This window comes from Argopecten irradians, chromosome 10, assembly GCF_041381155.1.
Source record: "Argopecten irradians isolate NY chromosome 10, Ai_NY, whole genome shotgun sequence".
NCBI lineage: Eukaryota > Metazoa > Mollusca > Bivalvia > Pectinida > Pectinidae > Argopecten > Argopecten irradians.
This window is the reverse complement of record NC_091143.1, coordinates 1,786,177-1,810,111: the sequence shown is the minus strand read 5'-3', so window position 1 is coordinate 1,810,111 and position 23,935 is coordinate 1,786,177. Positions and strand designations below refer to the sequence as shown.

At 41.2% G+C, this 23,935-nt stretch overlaps 1 protein-coding gene across 1 annotated transcript; it reads left to right on the top strand.

Moving 5' to 3' along the window:
* The first annotated feature begins 370 nt into the window (after positions 1 to 370).
* LOC138334028 (uncharacterized) lies at positions 371 to 1,241 on the top strand. The gene is made up of 2 exons (XM_069282745.1): positions 371 to 451; positions 639 to 1,241. Exons 1-2 carry the CDS (start codon positions 371 to 373, stop codon positions 1,239 to 1,241), a joined length of 684 nt encoding a protein of 227 aa, XP_069138846.1.
* Positions 1,242 to 23,935: the final 22,694 nt, after the last annotated feature.

Below are 23,935 nucleotides of genomic sequence, written 5' to 3'. Positions count from 1 at the left end.
TTACACCTACAGCCCCCTCCCTAAACAATCTTACACCTACAGTCCCGTCCCCAAAAATCTTACACCAACAGCCACCTCTCCCTACAATCTTACACCTACAGCCCCCTCTCCCACCAATCTTACACCTACAGCCCCTCTCCCAACAATCTTACACCTACAGCCCAATCCCCAACAATCTTACACCGACAGCCCCCCTCCCCAACAATCTTATACCTGCAGTCCCCTCCCTAAACAATAACACAACAGCAACCCCTCTCCCCGTACAATCTTACACCTACAGCCCCTCCCCCAACAATCTTACCCCTACAGCCCCTCCCCCAATAATCTTACACCTACAGCCCCCTCCCTAAACAATCTTACACCTACAGCCATGTCCCCAAAAATCTTACACCTAGTGCCCCCTCTCCCTACAATCTTACACCTACAGCCCCCTCCCCCAACAATCTTTCACGTACAGCCCCCTCTCCCAACAATCTTACACCTACAGCCCCTCTCCCAACAATCTTACACCTACAGCCCCATCCCCTACAATCTTACACCGACAGCCCCCCTCCCCAACAATCTTATACCTGCAGTGCCCTCCCCAAACAATAACACAACGGCAGCCCCTCTCCCCCCGTACAATCTTACACCTACAGCCCCTACCCCAACAATTTTACACCTACAGCCCCTCCCCCAACAATCTTACACCTACAGCCCCCTCCCTAAACAATCTTACACCTAAAGCCCCGTCCCCAAAAATCTTACACCTACAGCCCCCTCTCCCTACAATCTTACACCTACAGCCCCCTCCCCCAACAATCTTTCACGTACAGCCCCCTCTACCAACAATCTTACACCTACAGCCCCTCTCCCAACAATCTTACACCTACAGCCCCATCCCCTACAATCTTACACCGACAGCCCCTCTCCCAACAATCTTACACCTACAGCCCCGTCCCCAAAAATCTTACACCTACAGCCCCCTCTCCCAACAATCTTACACCTACAGCCCCCTCCCCCAACAATCTTTCATGTACAGCCCCCTCTACCAACAATCTTACACCTACAGCCCCTCTCCCAACAATCTTACACCTACAGCCCCATTCCGTACAATCTTACACCTACAGCCCCCTCCCCAAACAATCTTATACCTACAGCCCCCTCCTCCAACAATCTTACACCGGCAGCCCCCCTCCCCAAACAATCTTACACCTACAATCCCCCTCCCCACAACAATCTTATACCACAACGAGAAATAGCCGTCATTTATCACACATCCTTGTTAACATGAAAGGCTATATAATTAGGCATCATTAACACACTTTGGTTAGCCTGAGTGTAAAATAGGTTCAAAATCTTACTGATTTAGTGCTTACAATTCTCAATAAGTACATCTGTACCAAGTCCAAATTATTCTATCGTCTTTTTATGTAGATTTGTTACTAATAGAATGGTAGAATTCATTATAATTTGTAACCATAGTTTACTATAAAGAAAAAAACAAACAAGTTCCTGGTGCTAACCTTTACAACAAACTGACAACTAAATTAAGTAGTGCTAAAAACTTAATGAACTATTTTCTACAGCAGTTCCTATTTTTCTCTGGCTCATTGAAGAATCTTCATGAATAAAAAAAATGTATACTCTATGGAGCACTAGATGAAAATTTAAAGAACTATCAGCCTGTGCATGTGTGAGTATTAACTCAACAAAGGAATTAAAATTCATCAGAGGTGTCCACTTATAAAGTAAATAAATGTTAATACTGGAGCCACTATTTGGTGTGAGTAAATATCGTGGCTGGAGCCACTATTGGGTGTGAGTAAATATTGTGGCTGGAGACACTGTTGGGTGAGAGTAAATTGTGGCTGGATCCACTGTTGGGTGTGAGTAAATATTGTGGCTGGATCCACTGTTGGGTGTGAGTAAATATTGTGGCTGGAGCCACTATTGGGTGTGAGTAAATATAGTGGCTGTAGCCACTATTGGGTGTGAGTAAATATTGTGGCTGGAGCCACTATTGGGTGTGAGTAAATATTGTGGCTGGGGCCACTATTGGGTGTGAGTAAATATTGTGGCTGGAGCCACTATTGGGTGTGAGTAAATATTGTGGCTGGAGCCACTATTGGGTGTGAGTAAATATCGTGGCTGGAGCCACTATTGGGTGTGAGTAAATATTGTGGCTGGAGCCACTATTGGGTGTGAGTAAATATCGTGGCTGGAGCCACTATTGGGTGTGAGTAAATATTGTGGCTGGAGACACTGTTGGGTGAGAGTAAATTGTGGCTGGATCCACTGTTGGGTGTGAGTAAATATTGTGGCTGGATCCACTGTTGGGTGTGAGTAAATATTGTGGCTGGAGCCACTATTGGGTGTGAGTAAATATCGTGGCTGGAGCCACTATTGGGTGTGAGTAAATATCGTGGCTGGAGCCACTATTGGGTGTGAGTAAATATAGTGGCTGTAGCCACTATTGGGTGTGAGTAAATATTGTGGCTGGAGCCACTATTGGGTGTGAGTAAATATTGTGGCTGGGGCCACTATTGGGTGTGAGTAAATATTGTGGCTGGAGCCACTATTGGGTGTGAGTAAATATTGTGGCTGGAGCCACTATTGGGTGTGAGTAAATATTGTGGCTGGAGCCACTATTGGGTGTGAGTAAATATTGTGGCTGGAGCCACTATTGGGTGTGAGTAAATATTGCAGCTGGAGCCACTATTGGGTGTGAGTAAATATCGTGGCTGGAGCCACTATTGGGTGTGAGTAAATATCGTGGCTGGAGCCACTAGTGGGTGTGAGTAAATATTGTGGCTGGAGCCACTATTGGGTGTGAGTAAATATCGTGGCTGGAGCCACTATTGGGTGTGAGTAAATATTGTGGCTGGAGCCACTATTGGGTGTGAGTAAATATTGTGGCTGGAGCCACTATTGGGTGTGAGTAAATATTGTGGCTGGAGCCACTATTGGGTGTGAGTAAATATCGTGGCTGGAGCCACTATTGGGTGTGAGTAAATATTGTGGCTGGAGCCACTATTGGGTGTGAGTAAATATTGTGGCTGGAGCCACTATTGGGTGTGAGTAAATATTGTGGCTGGAGCCACTATTGGGTGTGAGTAAATATTGTGGCTGGAACCACTATTGGGTGTGAGTAAATATTGTGGCTGGAGCCACTATTGGGTGTGAGTAAATATTGTGGCTGGAGCCACTATTGGGTGTGAGTAAATATTGTGGCTGGAGATACTATTGGGTGTGAGTAAATATTGTGGCTGGAGCCACTATTGGGTGTGAGTAAATATTGTGGCTGGAGCCACTATTGGGTGAGAGTAAATATTGTGGCTGGAGCCACTATTGGGTGTGAGTAAATATTGTGGCTGGAGACACTGTTGGGTGAGAGTAAATTGTGGCTGGATCCACTGTTGGGTGTGAGTAAATATTGTGGCTGGAGCCACTATTGGGTGTGAGTAAATATAGTGGCTGGAGCCACTTTCGGGTGTTGGTAAATATTGTGGCTGGAGCCACTTTTGGGTTTGATTAAATATAGTGGCTGGAGCCACTATAGGGCGTGAGTAAATATTGTGGCTGGATCCACTGTTGGGTGTGAGTAAATATTGTGGCTGGAGCCACTATTGGGTGTTAGTAAATATTGTGGCTGGAGCCACTTTTGGGTTTGATTAAATATACTGGCTGGAGCCACTATTTGGCGTGAGTAAATATTGTGGCTGGATCCACTGTTGGGTGTGAGTAAATATTGTGGCTAGAGCCACTATTGGGTGTGAGTAAATATAGTGGCTGGAGCCACTATTGGGTGTGAGTAAATATTGTGTCTGGAGCCACTATTGGGTGTGAGTAAATATTGTGTCTGGAGCCACTTTTGGGTGTGAGTAAATATTGTGGCTGGAGCCACTTTTGGGTGTGAGTAAATATTGTTGCTGGAGCCACTATTGGGTGTGAGTAAATATTGTTGCTGGAGCCAATATTGGGTGTGAGTAAATATTGTGGCTGTAGCCACTATTGGGTGTGAGTAAATATTGTGGCTGTAGCCACTATTGGGTGTGAGTAAATATTGTGGCTGTAGCCACTATTGGGTGTGACAGACAGGCCGTGGGGATCACTGAGAAGTCTTCTATAACATATAGACCAGCTGAGTCTCCCATCATATTGTCCATAAATATCATCAAACATCCTAAAATACATTACCTGAGAGAGATGTAAATTCTCTTATTTCTAAGTTCAATAGAAGTTCCTTTAAAAGTGTCAATAACATTGTAGATTATTTTAACTTTCTATTCTTTCTACTGATCTGCTGTCTATACAGAGTTGAGGACATTTGGGACAGTGACTCTTTATACTGAACATATATGATGGATTGTTTTTAATATCTTCACAAACATCATGAATGAAGTTATAACAAAGAACTAGATGTACAGAGACTAGAGGTCAGAGACTTAAGATCAGAGCGTAAAGATCAGAGACTAAAGGTCAAAGACTAGAGGTCAAAGACTAGAGGTCAAAGACTAGTTTCAAATATCAGAGAAAAGAGTTCATAGACTACATGTCATAGACAAGAGGTCAGAGACTAGATGTAAATAGACAAGAGGTCAGAGACTAGAGTTCAGACATTATAGATCAGCCACAGAGGCCAATTTGTAGTCTCAGAGGTCAGAGAAAAGAGGTCAGATGCTAGGGTTCATATAATAGATGTCTAGAGACTAGAGGTCATAGACTAGAGGCCAGAGACTATATGTAAATAGACTAGAGTTCAAAGATTAGAGGTCAGACACTAGAGAACTGCCACTAGAGGTCAAATACAAGAGGTCAGAGAATTGAGGTCAGAGACAGATTAGAGGTCAGAGAAAGATTAGAAGTCAGAGACTAGAGGTCAGAGACTAGATGTCAGAGACTAGAGGTCAGAGACTAAATGTACAGAGGCTAGAGGTCAGAGACTAGATAAACAGAGACTAGAGGTCATAGAGAAGAGGTCAGAGACTTGAGGTCAGAGACTAGATATACAGAGACTAGAGGTCAAAAATTAGAGGTCTGAGACTAGAGGTCAAAGGCTAGAGGTTTAAGACTAGAGATCTGAGACTAGAGGTCAGAGACTTGAGGTCAGAGACTAGAGGTCTGAGACTAGAGGTCAGAGACTAGAGGTCTGAGACTAGAGGTCAAAGACTAGAGGTCTGAGACTAGAGGTCAGAGACTTGAGGTCAGAGACTAGATATACAGAGACTAGAGGTCTGAGACTAGAGGTTTGAGATTAGAGGTTTAAGACTAGAGGTCTGAGACTAGAGGTCTGAGACTAGATCTACAGAGGCTAGAGGTCAAAGACTAGAGGTCTGAGACTAGATGTCTGAGACTAGAGGTCATAGAGAAGAGTTCAGAGACTAGATATACAGAGACTATAGGTCAGAGACTAGAAGTCAGCCACTAGAGGTCAGAGACTTGAGGTCAGAGACTAGATATACAGAGACTAGAGGTCTGAGACAAGAGGTCAAAAACTAGATGTCTGAGACTAGAGGTCAGAGACTAGAGGTCTTAGACAAGATTCACAGGACTAGAGGTCAGAGACTTGATGTCTAGAGACAATAGGTCCATTTGAAGTGTCTGAGATCCAGAGACTAGATTTCAAAGACTAGAGGTCAAAGACTAGAGGTCAGAGGTGTCAAACCCTAGAAGTCAGAAAATAGATGTCCAGGGACAATAGATCAATTTATAGTCTCTGAGATCCAGAGACTAGATGTCAAAGACTGGAGGTCAGAGACTAGAGGTCAGAGACTAGAGGTCAGAAACTAGAGATACAAAAACTTTGGTTGGGGTGATTGGGGATGCTCCTTAGATACACTGAGGAGGATCCAGTGAGGCCACACACACCATAATCCTATCAGAGAATTGTCTTTAAAAATTATGCATTTAGTGCCATTTTCTTCAGGTTTTAAACCTGCTTGTTATTGGAGAAATTGTATTACTGTCACATGTAATAGTATATTAGAGATTTACTTAGTATGTATCTAATTCTCTGTTTTAGGTGTTAAAGTGACATACAAGTTAGTAGTGGCAAACATATACAGAGGATAAACACAGTATATATACATGTATGTAAATGATGAAAAAGTTCCCCTATCAATATTAAGGATTTACACCAAATAAAAACACAAACAAATTTTTAAAAAAAACATGAGTAAAAAATGTTATTTATCAGGACAATTATAAAACTTGGACTTAATAGTTATGACAATTATCAAGTGTCATTTTTTGTACTTTTCTCCATGAAAAGCCTTATATAATGGTGATATATTACATACCAAGGGAGGCAACTCGAACATTACGACCTTGTTAACCGCCTTGGTTATCAATCAAAATGAATACAATTACGCGTAACTATCTTATAAATCACGCCAGATCCCCCAACAAAAATAATATGGCAGCTGCACTACCAACAACACCAATGTGAAAATTGAGAAGCAGACATATACTGTAGTTATTTTGCTTTTCATGAATTCCACTTATTTTAATCGTTATTTCTTTAAGGTCAGAAAAATAATGTCTGTTTAGGGTTACCCGACCGACCCAATTTTTTTCACCCCCGACCCTAATTTTTGTTTCCACTTTTCTACGAAAAAAATAAAAAGTCGGGATTTCGATCTCAGACTCCGGTTCCGGCCATTATTTTAGAGTGAAAGACACTAAAGAAAAATCCTCCCGACCTACCAACCCTATTTTTTTTTATTTTTGCCAATGTAACCCAAAGTTGTTAATCATTTTAGTAAAAAATATATATTGATAGAGAGGGAGAGAGAGGTTATGTATAATTTTTAAACGTAAATTACCATGAGCTTACCTTCACATAACTCATGGACAGTTTTACACAGCACCTTAAACAAGACGATGCTGCGTTAATACCACTAACGCCTCATTCAGGCACATTGGCTGGTGTATCACACCTGTAGTTGACGAGTTATCCTCGACAGGTGTACTAATGTTTGTGCCTCTTTGTGTTTTTTTAGAACCATCCTAATGTAGAACTCTTTCTTCAAATGATTTCTTGTTAGTGACATTGCTTGCGTAACAAAATTTATACGTTTTAGTTTTTTCCAGAACACTATTTCTGAGTGTCATCAAAACTCCCTTTATTTACTCACAAATTAATAGATTAATTAGTTACAAACTAATAGTAATTTTTTTAATATAAAATTTAAATGCATCACGATTTTTATTTTCTACAGCTGGACACAGAACAATCTCAATGTTCAAAGGTGTTTGTCAGACACGGAGTACAAAGGAGCAGACGAATTGGTAGTCTTCTTTAGTAAAACAATTTACTTACTCTACCAAATTACCACCATTGAAAAGTTTGAGGTTCTTATAATTGCGTCCCGAAAAAAATCCATGGCACTATGACCAATATGAAATAAATATTGATTTCCCATGCGCCAAAAAAAAAAAAATTATTTCATATGGTGTTTTTTTTGTTGTTTTTTTTTGTGTGTGTTAATTAGACACATATACACACAATTAACACCTGTTATTGTTTGTATCATGACAATCGTTTATGCTCTGTCGGCGGTGGAGCATCTTTAATGTACGTAATTTTATTATAGAGACGCACGACCTCCCCTTCAGCGGGCGTCCACACAAATGACGAGGAATTCTCTTATAATGTAATCATATCTAGTTGGCAGTAATATAAAAATACGATAAATTAAGTTGTATGTGTACAATTACAAAGAATGAAAGTAACACAAAAAAGGGTGAATTAATCATTTAGATGTTCTGATTTGACCACATTTCACCGAAACCAGTTGGACTGTGTTTATCTGGCTATCCGTTGATGTCAATAGACAGTTTTGAGATAATTATCTTTCTTACTTTGGTGACATAATTGTGGGTATCTACGATAATAATAATGTATACTGTCGGTAGGGGATCAACTGCAGGATTTTCTAATGTGAAACGTTGTAGGTGTTCCAGACTTGAGATCTGTATTATAGAATTAGACACACGAGAAAACGTTGATACAATGTACCGATGTTGACCATTTAAGCCGGCTCATAAGCACGACCTAAAGCCATTGTGTAACAATGTTCTGAGGTCATTTATCTCAAGGTCGAAGTTGTTTTTCTTTGAGATTTTAGTGTTTTTGATCTCGGTAATGAACGTTAATGTTATAGTTATAATATCAAAGTCAAAGTGCAGTGCTGCACTGCAGATTTGGTATAACCTTGACCAAAAGTTCTGAGGTCATTCAGAGGTCAATCCAAAGAACGGGTCAATGAGATATCTCTAGATATATTACAAGCATGGAATGTTATGTATGTTTTAAGACTAAAGAACGCAATATGGCTTCTAAAGCTTATCATAGAATAACAATAGTCCATCAAATAATGACGAGTTGTGTATCGACTACAGTTCATCAAATACGGACAAAAAATGAACGCAGTATAAAGGCAAGCGATTTCCGTAAACAACCTTATGAATGTGTACCATATATAAACAGTAACTATCAGATCCGTGTGATCCTAGGCTATAGTCAAAGAGGGCGACATACTCTTTATACAGCAATCTGATTAAAATACAGATCCGTATTATCACTGCGTTGGATAAGAGGATCTGATAGCATCCAATTAGGGGTCTTGTCCAGGTGACCTTTGGAAATGGCCAATCAAATTGCTGCTGCTAGAATCTTGAATGTGACTTTAAGGGGAAGAAATTGTTTGAAAAAGCTGTCAATATATTTCGTGAACGAAGTCATCTCGACCAAACAGCACAACAAACCTAATAAATTGTTTATGTATACTGGGACGAAATAGCATTGTTAATTGATGTAGCAATGAGTAGAAAATGTACTGGATCTGAAGTACACGTGGTACAAAGGTCATCCGAACATGACCTCTCATGGGATGTTGTCAGTTACTCTATGCAACGGAATGGTTATAAGGATCTGTATTTAAATCAGATTGTATGTACGGTAAATCGTCAGTATGTAGACTACCATACATATGCATCGGGAAATACGAGTGACAGATACATGTTATCATCGTATGTATGAAGAAACCACATATTCTGCAATAAAATCTGTTACCTGTGAGTGATCGAGATCGGGTTATCTCAGTCAAGTCCTAAGATTTTGTAACATAATTACAAAATCATAGCCCGAGACTAAGGACGTGGGAAGTAAAACAATTGCTCAAATGTGACAGACACAAAAAATATTCCTTTTGTGTTAGTATATCACGATACTGATGGGAACAATCAGGAGATAAAACGAAACATCTAGTCACCCAGTCTTATAAAACATCTAGTCACCCGGTTTTATCAAAATGTTTTAAAATTGATTCATGTGGTCTGGCATTTTATTATACATTACACGGACTGACATGACAAATTGCAAAATGAACATCCTTGATTGGAAGGACTCGTCAGATGCGTTCTTCTCAGATCTACTAACTCAAAGACTGAAGAAGCTTCGAAGCTGAAGAGTTACAAAACATATGACCAGGGGTTATATTCTAGACGTAGACGTAGAAGAGGGTAGGTCGAGTAGGGCTAGCGACAGTCTAGGGTTGAGGAGTTATATTCTAGACGTAGAAGAGGGTAGGTCGTGTGGGGCTAGCGACAGTCTAGGGTTGAGGGGTTATATTCTAGACGTAGAAGAAGGTAGGTCGTGTGGGGCCTAAAATATTAAATCAGTACAAAGAGACACTGAAATAAGGTCCTTGCGAAATCACCTACACACATCCAAGGTATTGGGAAGTAATATACGTGTTCCCATACCTTGATAAAATTGAAAATCGGATACTCCATCGCTGATTTTCAAGACACTGACATTTTGGATTCTTTTTTAGCAAATTAATAATCACTCTCAGTGTTCACATTTTGGTTTCACATGTAATTAAATCTGTTATAAACTAAATCTGTTATAAACTAAACCAATCAGAAAGCTCGGCTAAACCAATCATAAAGCTCGACTAAACCAATCAGAAGCTCGACTAAACCAATCAGAAAGCTCGACTAAGCCAATCAGAAAGCTCGACTAAACCAATCAGAAAGCTCGGCTAAACCAATCAGAAAGCTCGACTAAACCAATCAGAAAGCTCGACTAATCCAATCAGAAAGCTCGACTAAACCAATTATAAAGCTCGATTAATCCAATCAGAAAGCTCGACTAAACCAATTATAAAGCTCGACTAATCCAATCAGAAAGCTCGACTAAACCAATTATAAAGCTCGACTAATCCAATCAGAAAGCTCGACTAAACCAATCATAAAGCTCGACTAATCCAATCAGAAAGCTCGACTAAACCAATTATAAAGCTCGACTAAACCAATCAGAAAGCTCGGCTAAACCAATCAGAAAGCTCGTCTCAGAAAGCTCGACTAAACCAATTATAAAGCTCGACTAAACCAATCAGAAAGCTCGACTAAACCAATCACAACCTCATTTTGTTCCGCCATGATTATACTTCCTGACGTCACGCTATGTCGTGGCGTCATTAATGGTCAAATGACACTAGTGTCTTTTTCAAAATGATTCATAGACAAAATCCTAATTCAAATACAATTTTAGCTTGCAATAATTTAATAGTTAATTACCCATCGTTAGGACGGGGCTGCCTTTCTCACCAAACACATTTTGACACCCAAAATCATGAGTTAAATGTAAAAAACACACACAAATATATTTTCATAGATTTGATCGACTTGCACAAAATCTCATATTAACTTAGTCCTGAAGGCATGCATTACCAGATACATGTATGTGCCCGTGAATGTATTAGTAGATTTTATCAGAGCTTCATTACATAATTAGAACATTATTGTAGAAACTGGAAAGTTTAAAAATAAAATCGAATTCCGAACTAATGGCAAGCTTGTTACGTATTTAGACACGACACGACTAAGGAACGGCACGAGGAATGCTTACAGTTCGTAGGAACGCACTCACTCCTTGTAACTCTAAGCCATTGGCATCAGTTTATATTATTTTGAAAACAGATTCCTGCAAAAACGTTCAAATATTATTTACCTACAGCAAACTGGAGGTTATATTAAGAACTTGTTATGAGTCTGTTTTTGTCTACAACTAACGCGTTAGATAAATGTTGTTTTCAATGAACGGTTTCCATGGTAGCCAGCTCACAGTTTCAACACAAACTGTTTGGCTGTGTATGGACTATAGTTATGAATTATCTTCTTTGCTGTGTACTAACAGCTCCCGACACACGTTTAAACTCCAAGCGGCAGCATATGTAATACTGCACGCGCAGTGGTTTGATACGTGACCTCGAGACCAAGGTCAGTCTTTACTTGATCGTGTTTGCAGATATCCTCTTCGCTCAAAGCTGATAAATGCTGAAAGGGTTGCCGTGTGAAAAAATATCTCATGCTGTCTTGAAATACTGTCTGTTTTTCTCCAGTCTAATGTAACTTTCTAGCTTGACTCTAATTATTTTTGGTTCAAACAGTTATCCTCACTGCTATACATGTACCATGCAGGACACGTGCGCGTTACATAACGAGTACAGTTATGAATGTTTACATTCCCGATAATGGAAAACGACATAGTTGAATGGAAAATCCATAATTTTGTGATAAATCTGTCCCAGAAACGACATTTTAATGGTTCCATTTCTTTGTTCCCAATATGCTATAGTAATTATCAACACCACACACACATATATACCTACCTGAGTGTGTAAATGACTTGTCTGTGTCTCAGCTTCAATATTGATAATTCCACTAGATTCATTTGTATCCTCGATTACAGGAATGTCTCGTTTGCCTCCCGCCCCCACGGGCTCGCCCGACCCGTCGGGAAACATTATTTGAGCATTGTATGAAACATTTTGGGAATTGTAGGGAGAATTCGATTCCTCTGAATCCTTACAATAGGCAACAACACCAGTTTGATTGACATGGATACTCGGAGCACAACCCATTTCCTCCGGCTGTGAACGATTAAACACAGGCTGCCATCAGTAGTGACCAGGTGGCTGTCACACCTGTTATCACTATATTCAAACACCCAATATTGGTCATCGATACGCTCCCCACGTCTACAATGTATCGCCAAACATCTCACATGTAGTAACTAGCGGCAGGCGTGAAAATATTGTCCTTCATCTCATCGCGCGTGGAAATTTTGACATCATAGAAATTGTGTTAAACAACATGTGTTATTTTAACAACTGTACTCTCGCCATTGCAGGAGTGGATTCGACATGACACTACCATGAAAACGTAAAAACACTAGCTCTCTGTTCTCATCTCCAGCGAGGCTGGCGATCAGACCTATCGGAACGGTGCTTATTGATAGGAATAGCAAGGGGGATCCTCAGATATTATGTATAGATATCTAGGGGAGGTCAAAGGTGTGTACATACCCACACATACACAGGTGCACGTGTATACCAACCCTCTATCTACGGAATATAATGCCAACGGTTTCTCTTATTGCAGATTATAGTCATTACACAAAAATTTAAGTTATCATCGCCGAGTCACCAATAACTCGCTCGATTTATCAATAACCCGCTATTATTATAATGATCCTACGCGATAAGATACGTGTGTCGCTATAGAAATCGTTCCCCTGGCATTTAGTCCGACGTCAAATGCAAACAAGCCCAGATTGGTTGCAAATCCCTTTCATATAGTGAGGTCTTTTTATTAGCATATTGCAATTATCAGCACAATATTATTAGCGCGGAGAACCACGGACTGGGCAGCAGCTGGGAAGCCGAGAATTGCTATAGCAAGGATGATTTTCAGGGGGAAAAGATCGAGACGATTCGGGCACAGTAAAACACTGGGGACCAATCATACATAACCATGTATAATACATATAGGATGGGGATGGCCAGAGAGTTATTACTCCCTGGTCTGCTAACGGTATTAACGCTATTCACATTTCGGTCGATTTAGAGAGTTCGTCAGAAAGTCAGGTTCATAAACCGTATATCGTATACACAAGGGACAGAGGTCATCTCAATTAGTTTAGTTTGTGGCGAAATCCTAATTAGACCTGACCACCAAACGATGATGATATTTATTTATGTTGACAGAACCTTTTATAGTTTTATCACACTGGAATAACGCTATGTTAAATCATTAAGCCCCAAACCTAGGGTCATAGTTCTTTGGAGGCACTATTCTCACACGTGTATTTGTAGTAGTAACTGGAAGAAAGTAGAGGAGAATGGGGAAATGTTATACAAAGCTGTACAAGAACCAAATCGACGGTAAAAGAACTGCTATCACATGAGAACCGGGGCGATGAGGTGTCTAAAACAGGGCACCTGTAACACGACTGGCAAAATAATGATTATGGTACGTGACACATTTCAATCGAATTCTGTTATTTTTAACATGACATGGGATAGCTGTTCAATTGCTATTTCAGGCTGAATTTGATATGAAAAGAAAATATTATGAACGAAAATTAGGGTGCAGCTATTTTCTTTAAAGGCCAACTACCTTTCCGAAGCAAAATTTAAAGGTTTCTTAAAAACATCAATAACACAAGAAAATGCCTATCCAATATCGATGGCCTAAGATGAGGTAACAACATCAAACATATGGAAGATTTTCTCCGTAATATATGATAACAGTGGAGAGTCATTTCGCTGTTTTGTCGTCTGGCGCAGAAATATTCAACTACTGTGCGGTATTTAGGACGACGGCGGGAAACATAAGACGACCCGCGTTATGAAAATTAACATTTTACTTATTTTTTATCAAATTTTTCTGATGATGATGAGTGAAGTATTAAAAATGAGTTAATAACTTTTGCGACTCTACAAAATTATCGATCTCTTTTTACATTCCCATTTTAAAAATTAAAAGCCGTTTTGGAAAGGTAATGGGCCTTTAAGCCTGAGAAATAAGCAATTCCGGGCTGTATATCAATTAGAACGAATATGCGTACCCGGCCTACTATACCTTTCGGTCACGACACCATTTTCTGTCAAAAAGTCTTTTGAGCTACACTATTGCAGCTATATATCAATATGATTTTATGTTCTTTCCGAATATTTCTGAATTGATATTAACAACAACAAGTTATTCTCGATGTTTTATGATTTTAATGCCACTTTCATCCGTGGATGAGCGTTTCTATGAAGTTATTTAATACGCTGTACAGAAAACAAACCCCAACTGGTGCGCAATAAGCCTCGTAAGTCCTTACTTAGAGAACTGTATTCTTTAGATATTATTATCTAACACAACTGAGCCGTTCTCGGCCAATGTAAAACGGTTGCTATGGTTGACTATCATCGGCCGTGGAATTGGAGCTCTTATCTTCACCTAGCAGCTCCTTACGGCGGAATACAAATAACAAACATGGATCTGGACACAGGGACAACTGGAAGCGGTCGATTGGACAGCTATGGTCCGGCAAAACGAGTTACGATCTCCCCTGTGTACGGGAGGATGCACGAGTAAACATAGGAACTTGGCACATCTGTCAATTCACTTAATATATAGATATCCAGTAACTATTTATTGAATGGGAGTTCGGAAGAGGAGACGCATGCGTATGTCGAGTTTGACTGTAATAGACTAGGGCTTGTCACATAGAAACAAAAGGCAGAGTCATGTAGTCGATAAATAAGGTTTCTCTATCACACACAGGATACAGTCCCCTGTAGTTTGTGACCTTGTTTACATTTTTATTTTACAATCGATTACGTTTGTTGTAACATTTAAAGCCGAACATATTGTCATATTTTATGAGATTGGCAGATTTGGGGTAAAATAAAGCAAATTGTCTGTCTTGTGAACAAAACAATCTGTAACACACTATAACGCTTGAATACTAAGGGACCAAAAAACCACCTTGACGAATACCTTTGAATATTTGAGAAAAAATACTTTCACCAGAAAAGACCTGTTAGAAAGTTACAAAAACAACGTTAGCAACATCAACAATAAACAACGGTAACAATAGTTACAACAGCGACGTTAGCAACTGTTACAGCAAAACCAACGTAGCAACTGTTACGGCAAAACCAACGGTAGCAACAGTTACAGCAAAGCCAACGGTAGCAACTGTTACAGCAAAACCAACGGTAGCAACAGTTACAGCAAAACCAACGGTAGCAACAGTTACAACAAAAACAGCGGTAGCAACAGTTACAGCAAAACCAACGGTAGCAACAGTTACAGCAAAACCAACGGTAGCAACAGTTACAGCAAAACCAACGTAGCAACAGTTACAACAAAAACAGCGGTAGCAACAGTTACAGCAAAGCCAACGGTAGCAACAGTTACGCAAAACCAACGGAAGCAACAGTTACATCAAAACCAACGGTAGCAACAGTTACGACAAAACCAACGGTAGCAACAGTTACAGCAAAACCAACGGTAGCAACAGTTACAACAAAAACAGCGGTAGCAACAGTTACAGCAAAGCCAACGGTAGCAACAGTTACAGCAAAACCAACGGTTGCAACAGTTACAACAAAAATAGCGGTAGCAACAGTTACAAAGCCAACGGTAGCAACAGTTACAGCAAAACCAACGGTAGCAACAGTTACAACAAAAACAGCGGTAGCGACAGTTATAACAAAAGTGACGGTAGCAACAGTTACGACAAAAGCAACGGTAGCAACATTCATAAATAAGCAACTGTAGCAACAGTTACAGCAAAACCAACGGTAGCAACAGTTACAACAAAAACAGCGATAGCAACAGTTAAAGCAAAGCCAACGGTAGCAACAGTAACAACAAAAACAGCGGTAGCAACAGTTACAGCAAAGCCAACGGTAGCAACAGTTACAGCAAAACCAACGGTAGCAACAGTTACAACAAAAATAGCGGTAGCAACAGTTACAACAAAGCCAACGGTAGCAACAGTTACAGCAAAACCAACGGTAGCAACAGTTACAACAAAAACAGCGGTAGCAACAGTTATAACAAAAGTGACGGTAGCAACAGTTACGACAAAAGCAACGGTAGCAACATTCATAAATAAGCAACTGTAGCAACAGTTACAGCAAAACCAACGGTAGCAACAGTTACAACAAAAACAGCGGTAGCAACAGTTACAGCAAAACCAACGGTAGCAACAGTTACAACAAAAACAGCGGTAGCAACAGTTACAGCAAAACCAACGGTAGCAACAGTTACAACAAAAATAACGGTAGCAACAGTTACAACAAAAGCAACGGTAGCAACATTCATAAAAAAGCAACTGTAGCAACAGTTATAACAAAAATGATGTTAACAATAGTTACAACAAAACCAACGGTAGCAACAGTTACAGCAAAACCAACGTAGCAACAGTTACAACAAAACCAACGGTAGCAACAGTTATAACAAAAGCAACGGTAGCAATAGTTACAGCAAAACCAACGGTAGCAACAGTTATAACAAAAGCAATGGTAGCAACAGTTACAGCAAAACCAACGGTAGCAACAGTTACATCAAAACCAACGGTAGCAACAGTTATAACAAAAGTGACGTTAAAATAGTTACAACAAAACCAACGGTAGCAACAGTTACAGCAAAACCAACGGTAGCAAACACAACAGTTAACAAAACAACGGTAGCACAGTTATAACAAAAGTGACGTTAACAATAGTTACAACAAAACCAACGTAGCAACAGTTACAGCAAAACCAACGGTAGCAACAGTTACAACAAAAACAGCGGTAGCAACAGTTACAGCAAAACCAACGGTAGCAACAGTTACAGCAAAACCAACGGTAGCAACAGTTACAACAAAAATAACGTAGCAACAGTTACAACAAAAGCAACGGTAGCAACAGTTACGACAAAAGCAACGGTAGCAACATTCATAAAAAAGCAACTGTAGCAACAGTTATAACAAAAATGATGTTAACAATAGTTACAACAAAACCAACGGTAGCAACAGTTACAGCAAAACCAACGTAGCAAACAGTTACAACAAAACCAACGGTAGCAACAGTTATAACAAAAGCAACGGTAGCAATAGTTACAGCAAAACCAACGGTAGCAACAGTTACGACAAAAGCAATGGTAGCAACAGTTACAGCAAAACCAACGGTAGCAACAGTTACATCAAAACCAACGGTAGCAACAGTTATAACAAAAGTGACGTTAACAATAGTTACAACAAAACCAACGGTAGCAACAGTTACAGCAAAACCAACGGTAGCAACAGTTACAACAAAAGTAGACTGGTTCCCGCCTCAGTTACCTCCCTTACGTACGCTTCACTGAGGACCGGTAGCGGGTAGCCATCTTGAGTGGGAATTCCAACTCCAGAGTAGTGCGCATCATTTCTGCGCATGATATGTCATCATGGAGACGGCTACTTCCGTTAAGAAAAAATAACGTCATTAACGTCGTTCCTATGAACACTCTAAACTCTGTTAGCACGAAATAATTTCAAAAATTAAGATCTCATTTACTTTTGTTTATATATCGTTCAAATAAATTATTTATTCTTTACGTTAAGATCCGTCGCTTCGTGCGTAAAGGGGTTTCCCACGCCTAAAAAAAGTGATGCAGGCGAACCGGATATGTAGATTGACCAATCAAAAAAATCATCATGGTTACCCGCTACCGGTCCCTAGTGAGCGGAGCGCAGCCTGGCGGAGAGTAGAGAACTAAGGGAAGGGAACCAGTCTAGTCCCTAGTGAGCGGAGCGCAGCCTGGCGGAGAGTAGAGAACTAAGGGAAGGGAACCAGTCTACAGCAAAAGCAGCGGTAGCAACAGTTATAACAAAAGTGACGTTAACAATAGTTACAACAAAACCAACGGTAGCAACAGTTACAGCAAAACCAACGTAGCAACAGTTACAGCAAAACCAACGGTAGCAACAGTTACAACAAAAGCAGCGGTAGCAACAGTTATAACAAAAGTGACGTTAACAACAGTTACAGCAAAACCAACGGTAGCAACAGTTACAGCAAAACCAACGTAGCAACAGTTACAGCAAAACCAACGGTAGCAACAGTTACAACAAAAGTGTCGTTAACAATAGTTACAACAAAACCAACGGTAGCAACAGTTACAGCAAAACCAACGGTAGCAACAGTTACAACAAAAGCAGCAGTAGCAACAGTTATAACAAAAGTGACGTTAACAACAGTTACAGCAAAACCAACGGTAGCAACAGTTACAGCAAAACCAACGTAGCAACAGTTACAGCAAAACCAACGGTAGCAACAGTTACAACAAAAGCAGCGGTAGCAACAGTTATAACAAAAGTGACGTTAACAATAGTTACAACAAAAGCAACGATAACTAACAGTAGAAACAGTAATCACGTTCACTGCAACACTAAAAAGATAATAAGCCATTTAGACAATCTATAATCATGGCATAGTAGTAACGCCACATATAAGTCTGAAGAACGTAATATTGAGATTTTTCAGCCTATTTTTATCTGAAGACAATTGATGATGTCTAGTAAAACCTTTATCAATTGCCCTAAATGAATTCATCCCTTCCTAGCTCAATCATCATGTCTCACATTTTACAATGCCTTCGTTAATTCACATATACATTAGTCGACCGTTCTGCCCTTCATTCGCCTAATTGGAGGTGCGATGCATTTAGTTTGGTTGCTAGTCTTTTAGTGGTAACTCGTCTGGTTTGATATACTGTAAGACTATCGTGTTTATCTTGCTTTATCTTCAGTTGTGCTCTAAAATAATTCTGACATTGGTAACATGGACGATACTAATACAGTCAGGTACAACGTGGAAAAACATGTCTATATGTAAATATGTATATTCATGCCATTTTGTGTTCCATGTTACGTTAGTAATTATAATTCTGTAAGGAGAGGGCTTCTTATAAGTTGGTAAACTTGTGCCCAATTCCATTGTACGTAAATATCACAAGAAAATACATTTAAATCAGATGAAAAAACGTGGACAGATATTATGGGGTCATTGGCCAATGGCCGATTGATTTCCGCCATAGTCCTGAGGTAAACTTATTGTGACTTTCGATATGTGTAGTGTTACCTAACTGAACGCAAACCAAAACTTGGGCAATGTCTAGCCCGAGATACTCTGGCCCTGACACCAGACTTAGACATTTCTTGATGTCCGCCAGACATCTATCTGTCATAATGTCTAAGTGTGGTGTCAGAGCGAGAGTATCTCGGGCTAATTGGATAGAAAACACGACTGCCATTTAGAATACTGATCAGTTTAGGCGCCTCAGGACCATGAAATGTTCTGTTTATAAGACGCGCCAATCGCAACAATCTGGCAACCTTCGGGAATTATTACCGAAGATTGCCGGAAATCCCGAGGTGATCCGATCCGATTGCCGATTATGTGAGACGCATGTGTCGGAAAGTGCCGACGATTCCTACGGAAAATGTCCGTGGTTTCCGATTGGAGACGTCAACAAATATCATCTTTCCATATCCTTTTAATATCAATAAACCTTCTTCCCAACCAAAATATCAACACCAACGTATAGGGCTTGTATTTAATGGCGTTTCTATGGTGACTGTTTTCTGTCATTTTGTTCGTTTTTTTTTTATTTTATACTCATACCCAGTAACGACATTAGTGGATTCAGTTGACCATCTGTTTGTTTGTTTGTCTGTCTGTCTGTCCGTCCGTCCGTCCGTCCGTCCGTCCGTCCGTCCGTCCGTCCGTCCGTCCGTCCGTCCGTCCGTCCGTCCGTCCGTCCGTCCGTCCGTCCGTCCGTCTGTCTGTCTGTCTGTCCGTCTGTCTGTCTGTTCGTCTGTCCGTCTGTCCGTCTGTCTGTCTGACTGTCTGTCTGTCTGTCTACACAACTACTGGAAGGATTTCAGTGAAACTTAGTGGAAATGATCATTATACAATGTAAATGTACATAATCTATATCGGAACAAGATATCTCCACTTTTAAAAGTTGTGCCCCTTTTATTACCAGACGACTCCTCCTCTTAAACTACTGGAGAGATTTCAACGAAATTGTGTGGCAATAATCCTTATACAGTGAACAATGTAGAACAATATAGCTCCGCCTGGTTTGAGAGTTCCAATGAACGTCCCTTTGGAGCAATAGAATTAAACGACTACTCCTAAACTACTGGATGGATTTCAATTAAACTTGGTGGTTACATTACACTGTCGGGTTTCCTAAGGTTGTGATGCACAGGAGTAATTTCATAATTTTGTTGTTCATTTCATAATTGTTGTATTTATATGTAAAAATGCATGTAATTGAGATTTGTCCTCAAGGATATAATTTTATGTTCTTACCTTATAGAACAAACTATTTACGGAAGTAGTCTAATATTTGTGCCCAATACACACATACATTGTATGTTTACATAGATAGATGTAGATGTTGCAATATACATGTATATATGATAACATAATTATGATAATGATTGGCCTCTTTGTGTAGCACTAATTAGATTTACATGTATTACCCATACACAGTAGAATATTTACATGTAATAAGACCATTTATGTTAGGATCGTGAAATGTTAAGCTTTTGTTTATCTGTAAGCCGTCAGTGGCGATAGTTATAGGAATTCGCCTGTATTTCGCTAACCTATTTGCACTATCGACTACGGAAAGACAGCAGGCTTTGTGTATCCTTCCATCGTCACCAACACTATGAACCAGTTTGACGTATGGTCAAAGATTAGTCGTAACAGCGCTTAAAATAAAAACTAAACTTGTTATTAAATGTGTTAAAAGAATCATTATTTTGTAAATATAACACGACAACTTCCGAAGATTGCCGAAAGTTTCTCTTATATGTTTTGATTGGAGAATAGATGAGGGTAAGTGAGACTGTAGTCAAGTGTGAGGAGATATGAGTGTAAAGGGCCGGGTTGGAGTTAGGGGATATGAGTGTAAAGGGACGAGTTTGAGTGAGGGGATATGAGTATAAAGGGCCGGGTTTGAGTGAGGGGATATGTGTGTTAAGGGTCGGGTTTGAGAGAGGGGATATGAGTGTAAAGGGTCGGGTTTGAGTGAGGGGATATGAGTGTAAAGGGTCGGGTTTGAGTGAGGGGATACGAGTATAAATGGTCGGGTTTGAGTGAGGGGATATGAGTGTAAAGGGACGGGTTTGAGTGAGGGGATATGAGTGTAAAGGGTCGGGTTTGAGTGAGGGGATATGAGTGTAAAGGGTCGGGTTTGAGTGAGGGGATACGAGTATAAATGGTCGGGTTTGAGTGAGGGGATATGAGTGTAAAGGGTCGGGTTTGAGTGAGGGGATATGAGTGTAAAGGGACGGGTTTGAGTGAGGGGATATGAGTATAAAGGGACGGGTTTGAGTGAGGGGATACGAGTATAAATGGTCGGGTTTGAGTGAGGGGATAGAGTGTAAAGGGACGGGTTTGAGTGAGGGGATATGAGTGTAAAAGTTCGGGTTTGAGTAAGGAGATATGAGTGTAAAGGGTCGGGTTTGAGTGAGGGGATATGAGTATAAAGGGACGGGTTTGAGTGAGGAGATATGAGTGTAAAGGGCCGGGTTTGAGTGAGGGGATATGAGTATAAAGGGACGGTTGGATGAGGAGATATGAGTGTAAAGGGTCGGGTCTGAGTGAGGGGATATGACCTGTTAGGGGTTTGAGTGAGGGGATATGAGTGTAAAGGGTTGGGTTTGAGTGAGGGGATATGATGTAAAGGGCCGGGTTTGAGTGAGGGGATATGAGTGTAAAGGGCCGGGTTTGAGTGAGGGGATATGACTCTAAGGGTGGGTTTGAGTGAGGGGATATGACTCTAAGGGGTCGGGTTTGAGTGAGGGATATGACTCTAAGGGGTCGGGTTTGAGTGAGGGGATATGAGTGTAAAGGGGTCGGGTTTGAGTGAGGGGATATGAGTGTAAAGGGCGGGTTTGAGTGAGGGGATAAGGTTAAAGGGCGGTTTGAGTGAGGGGATATGAGTGTAAAGGGTCGGGTTTGAGTGAGGGGATATGAGTGTAAAGGGTCGGGTTTGAGTGAGGGGATATGAGTGTAAAGGGTCGGGTTTGAGTGAGGGGATATGAGTGTAAAGGGACGGGTTTGAGTGAGGGGATATGAGTATAAAGGGCCGGGTTTGAGTGAGGGGATATGAGTGTAAAGGGACGGGTTTGAGTGAGGGGATATGAGTGTAAAGGGACGGGTTTGAGTGAGGGGATATGAGTGTAAAGGGTCGGGTTTGAGTGAGGGGATATGAATGTAAAAGGGTCGGGTTTGAGTGAGGGGATATGAGTGTAAAGGGTCGGGTTTGAGTGAGGGGATATGAGTGTAAAGGGTCGGGTTTGAGTGAGGGGATATGAGTGTAAAGGGTCGGGTTTGAGTGAGGGGATATGAGTGTAAAGGGTCGGGTTTGAGTGAGGGATATGACTCTTAAAGGGCCGGGTTTGAGTGAGGGGATATGAGTGTAAAGGGTCGGGTTTGAGTGAGGGGATATGAGTGTAAAGGGACGGGTTTGAGTGAGGGGATATGAGTGTAAAGGGCCGGGTTTGAGTGAGGGGATATGAGTGTAAAGGGTCGGGTTTGAGTGAGGGGATATGAGTGTAAAGGGACGGGTTTGAGTGAGGGGATATGAGTGTAAAGGGTCGGGTTTGAGTGAGGGGATATGAGTGTAAAGGGACGGGTTTGAGTGAGGGGATATGAGTATAAAGGGCCGGGTTTGAGTGAGGGGATATGAGTGTAAAGGGTCGGGTTTGAGTGAGGGGATATGAGTGTAAAATGGGCCGGGTTTGAGTGAGGGGATATGAGTGTAAAGGGACGGGTTTGAGTGAGGGGATATGAGTGTAAAGGGACGGGTTTGAGTGAGGGGATATGAGTGTAAAGGGACGGGTTTGAGTGAGGGGATATGAGTGTAAAGGGAAGGGTTTGAGTGAGGGGATATGAGTGTAAAGGGTCGGGTTTGAGTGAGGGGATATGAGTGTAAAGGGACGGGTTTGAGTGAGGGGATATGAGTGTAAAGGGTCGGGTTTGAGTGAGGGGATATGAGTGTAAATGGTCGGGTTTGAGTGAGGGGATATGAGTGTAAAGGACGGGTTTGAGTGAGGGGATATGAGTGTAAAGGGTCGGGTTTGAGTGAGGGGATATGAGTGTAAAGGGTCGGGTTTGAGTGAGGGGATATGAGTGTAAAGGGTCGGGTTTGAGTGAGGGGATATGAGTGTAAAGGGTCGGGTTTGAGTGAGGGGATATGAGTGTAAAGGGTCGGGTTTGAGTGAGGGGATATGAGTGTAAAGGGTCGGGTTTGAGTGAGGGGATATGAGTGTAAAGGGACGGGTTTGAGTGAGGGGATATGAGTGTAAAGGGACGGGTTTGAGTGAGGGGATATGAGTGTAAAGGGACGGGTTTGAGTGAGGGGATATGAGTGTAAAGGGACGGGTTTGAGTGAGGGGATATGAGTGTAAAGGGCGGGTTTGAGTGAGGGGATATGAGTGTAAAGGGTCGGTTTGAGTGAGGGGATATGAGTGTAAATGGTCGGGTTTGAGTGAGTGGGGGATATGAGTGTAAATGGTCGGGTTTGAGTGAGGGGATATGAGTGTAAAGGGTCGGGTTTGAGTGAGGGGATATGAGTGTAAAGGGCCGGGTTTGAGTGAGGGGATATGAGTGTAAAGGGTCGGGTTTGAGTGAGGGGATATGAGTGTAAAGGTCGGGTTTGAGTGAGGGGATATGAGTGTAAAGGGCGGGTTTGAGTGAGGGGATATGAGTGTAAATGGGTCGGGTTTGAGTGAGGGGATATGAGTGTAAAGGGACGGGTTTGAGTGAGGGGATATGAGTGTAAAGGGTCGGGTTTGAGTGAGGGGATATGAGTGTAAAGGGAGGGTTTGAGTGAGGGGATATGAGTGTAAAGGGCGGGTTTGAGTGAGGGGATATGAGTGTAAAGGGACGGGTTTGAGTGAGGGGATATGAGTGTAAAGGGCGGGTTTGAGTGAGGGGATATGAGTGTAAAGGGACGGGTTTGAGTGAGGGGATATGAGTGTAAATGGGTCGGGTTTGAGTGAGGGGATATGAGTGTAAAGGGTCGGGTTTGAGTGAGGGGATATGAGTGT

Bases quoted from the DNA above. Each gene is read 5' to 3' on its own strand.
- LOC138334028 (XM_069282745.1), top strand. From the start codon at position 371: ATGTCCCCAAAAATCTTACACCTAGTGCCCCCTCTCCCTACAATCTTA. The intron at 452-638 runs GTACAGCCCCCT...TTACACCTACAG, and splicing joins CTCCCCCAACAATCTTTCAC to CCCCTACCCCAACAATTTTA.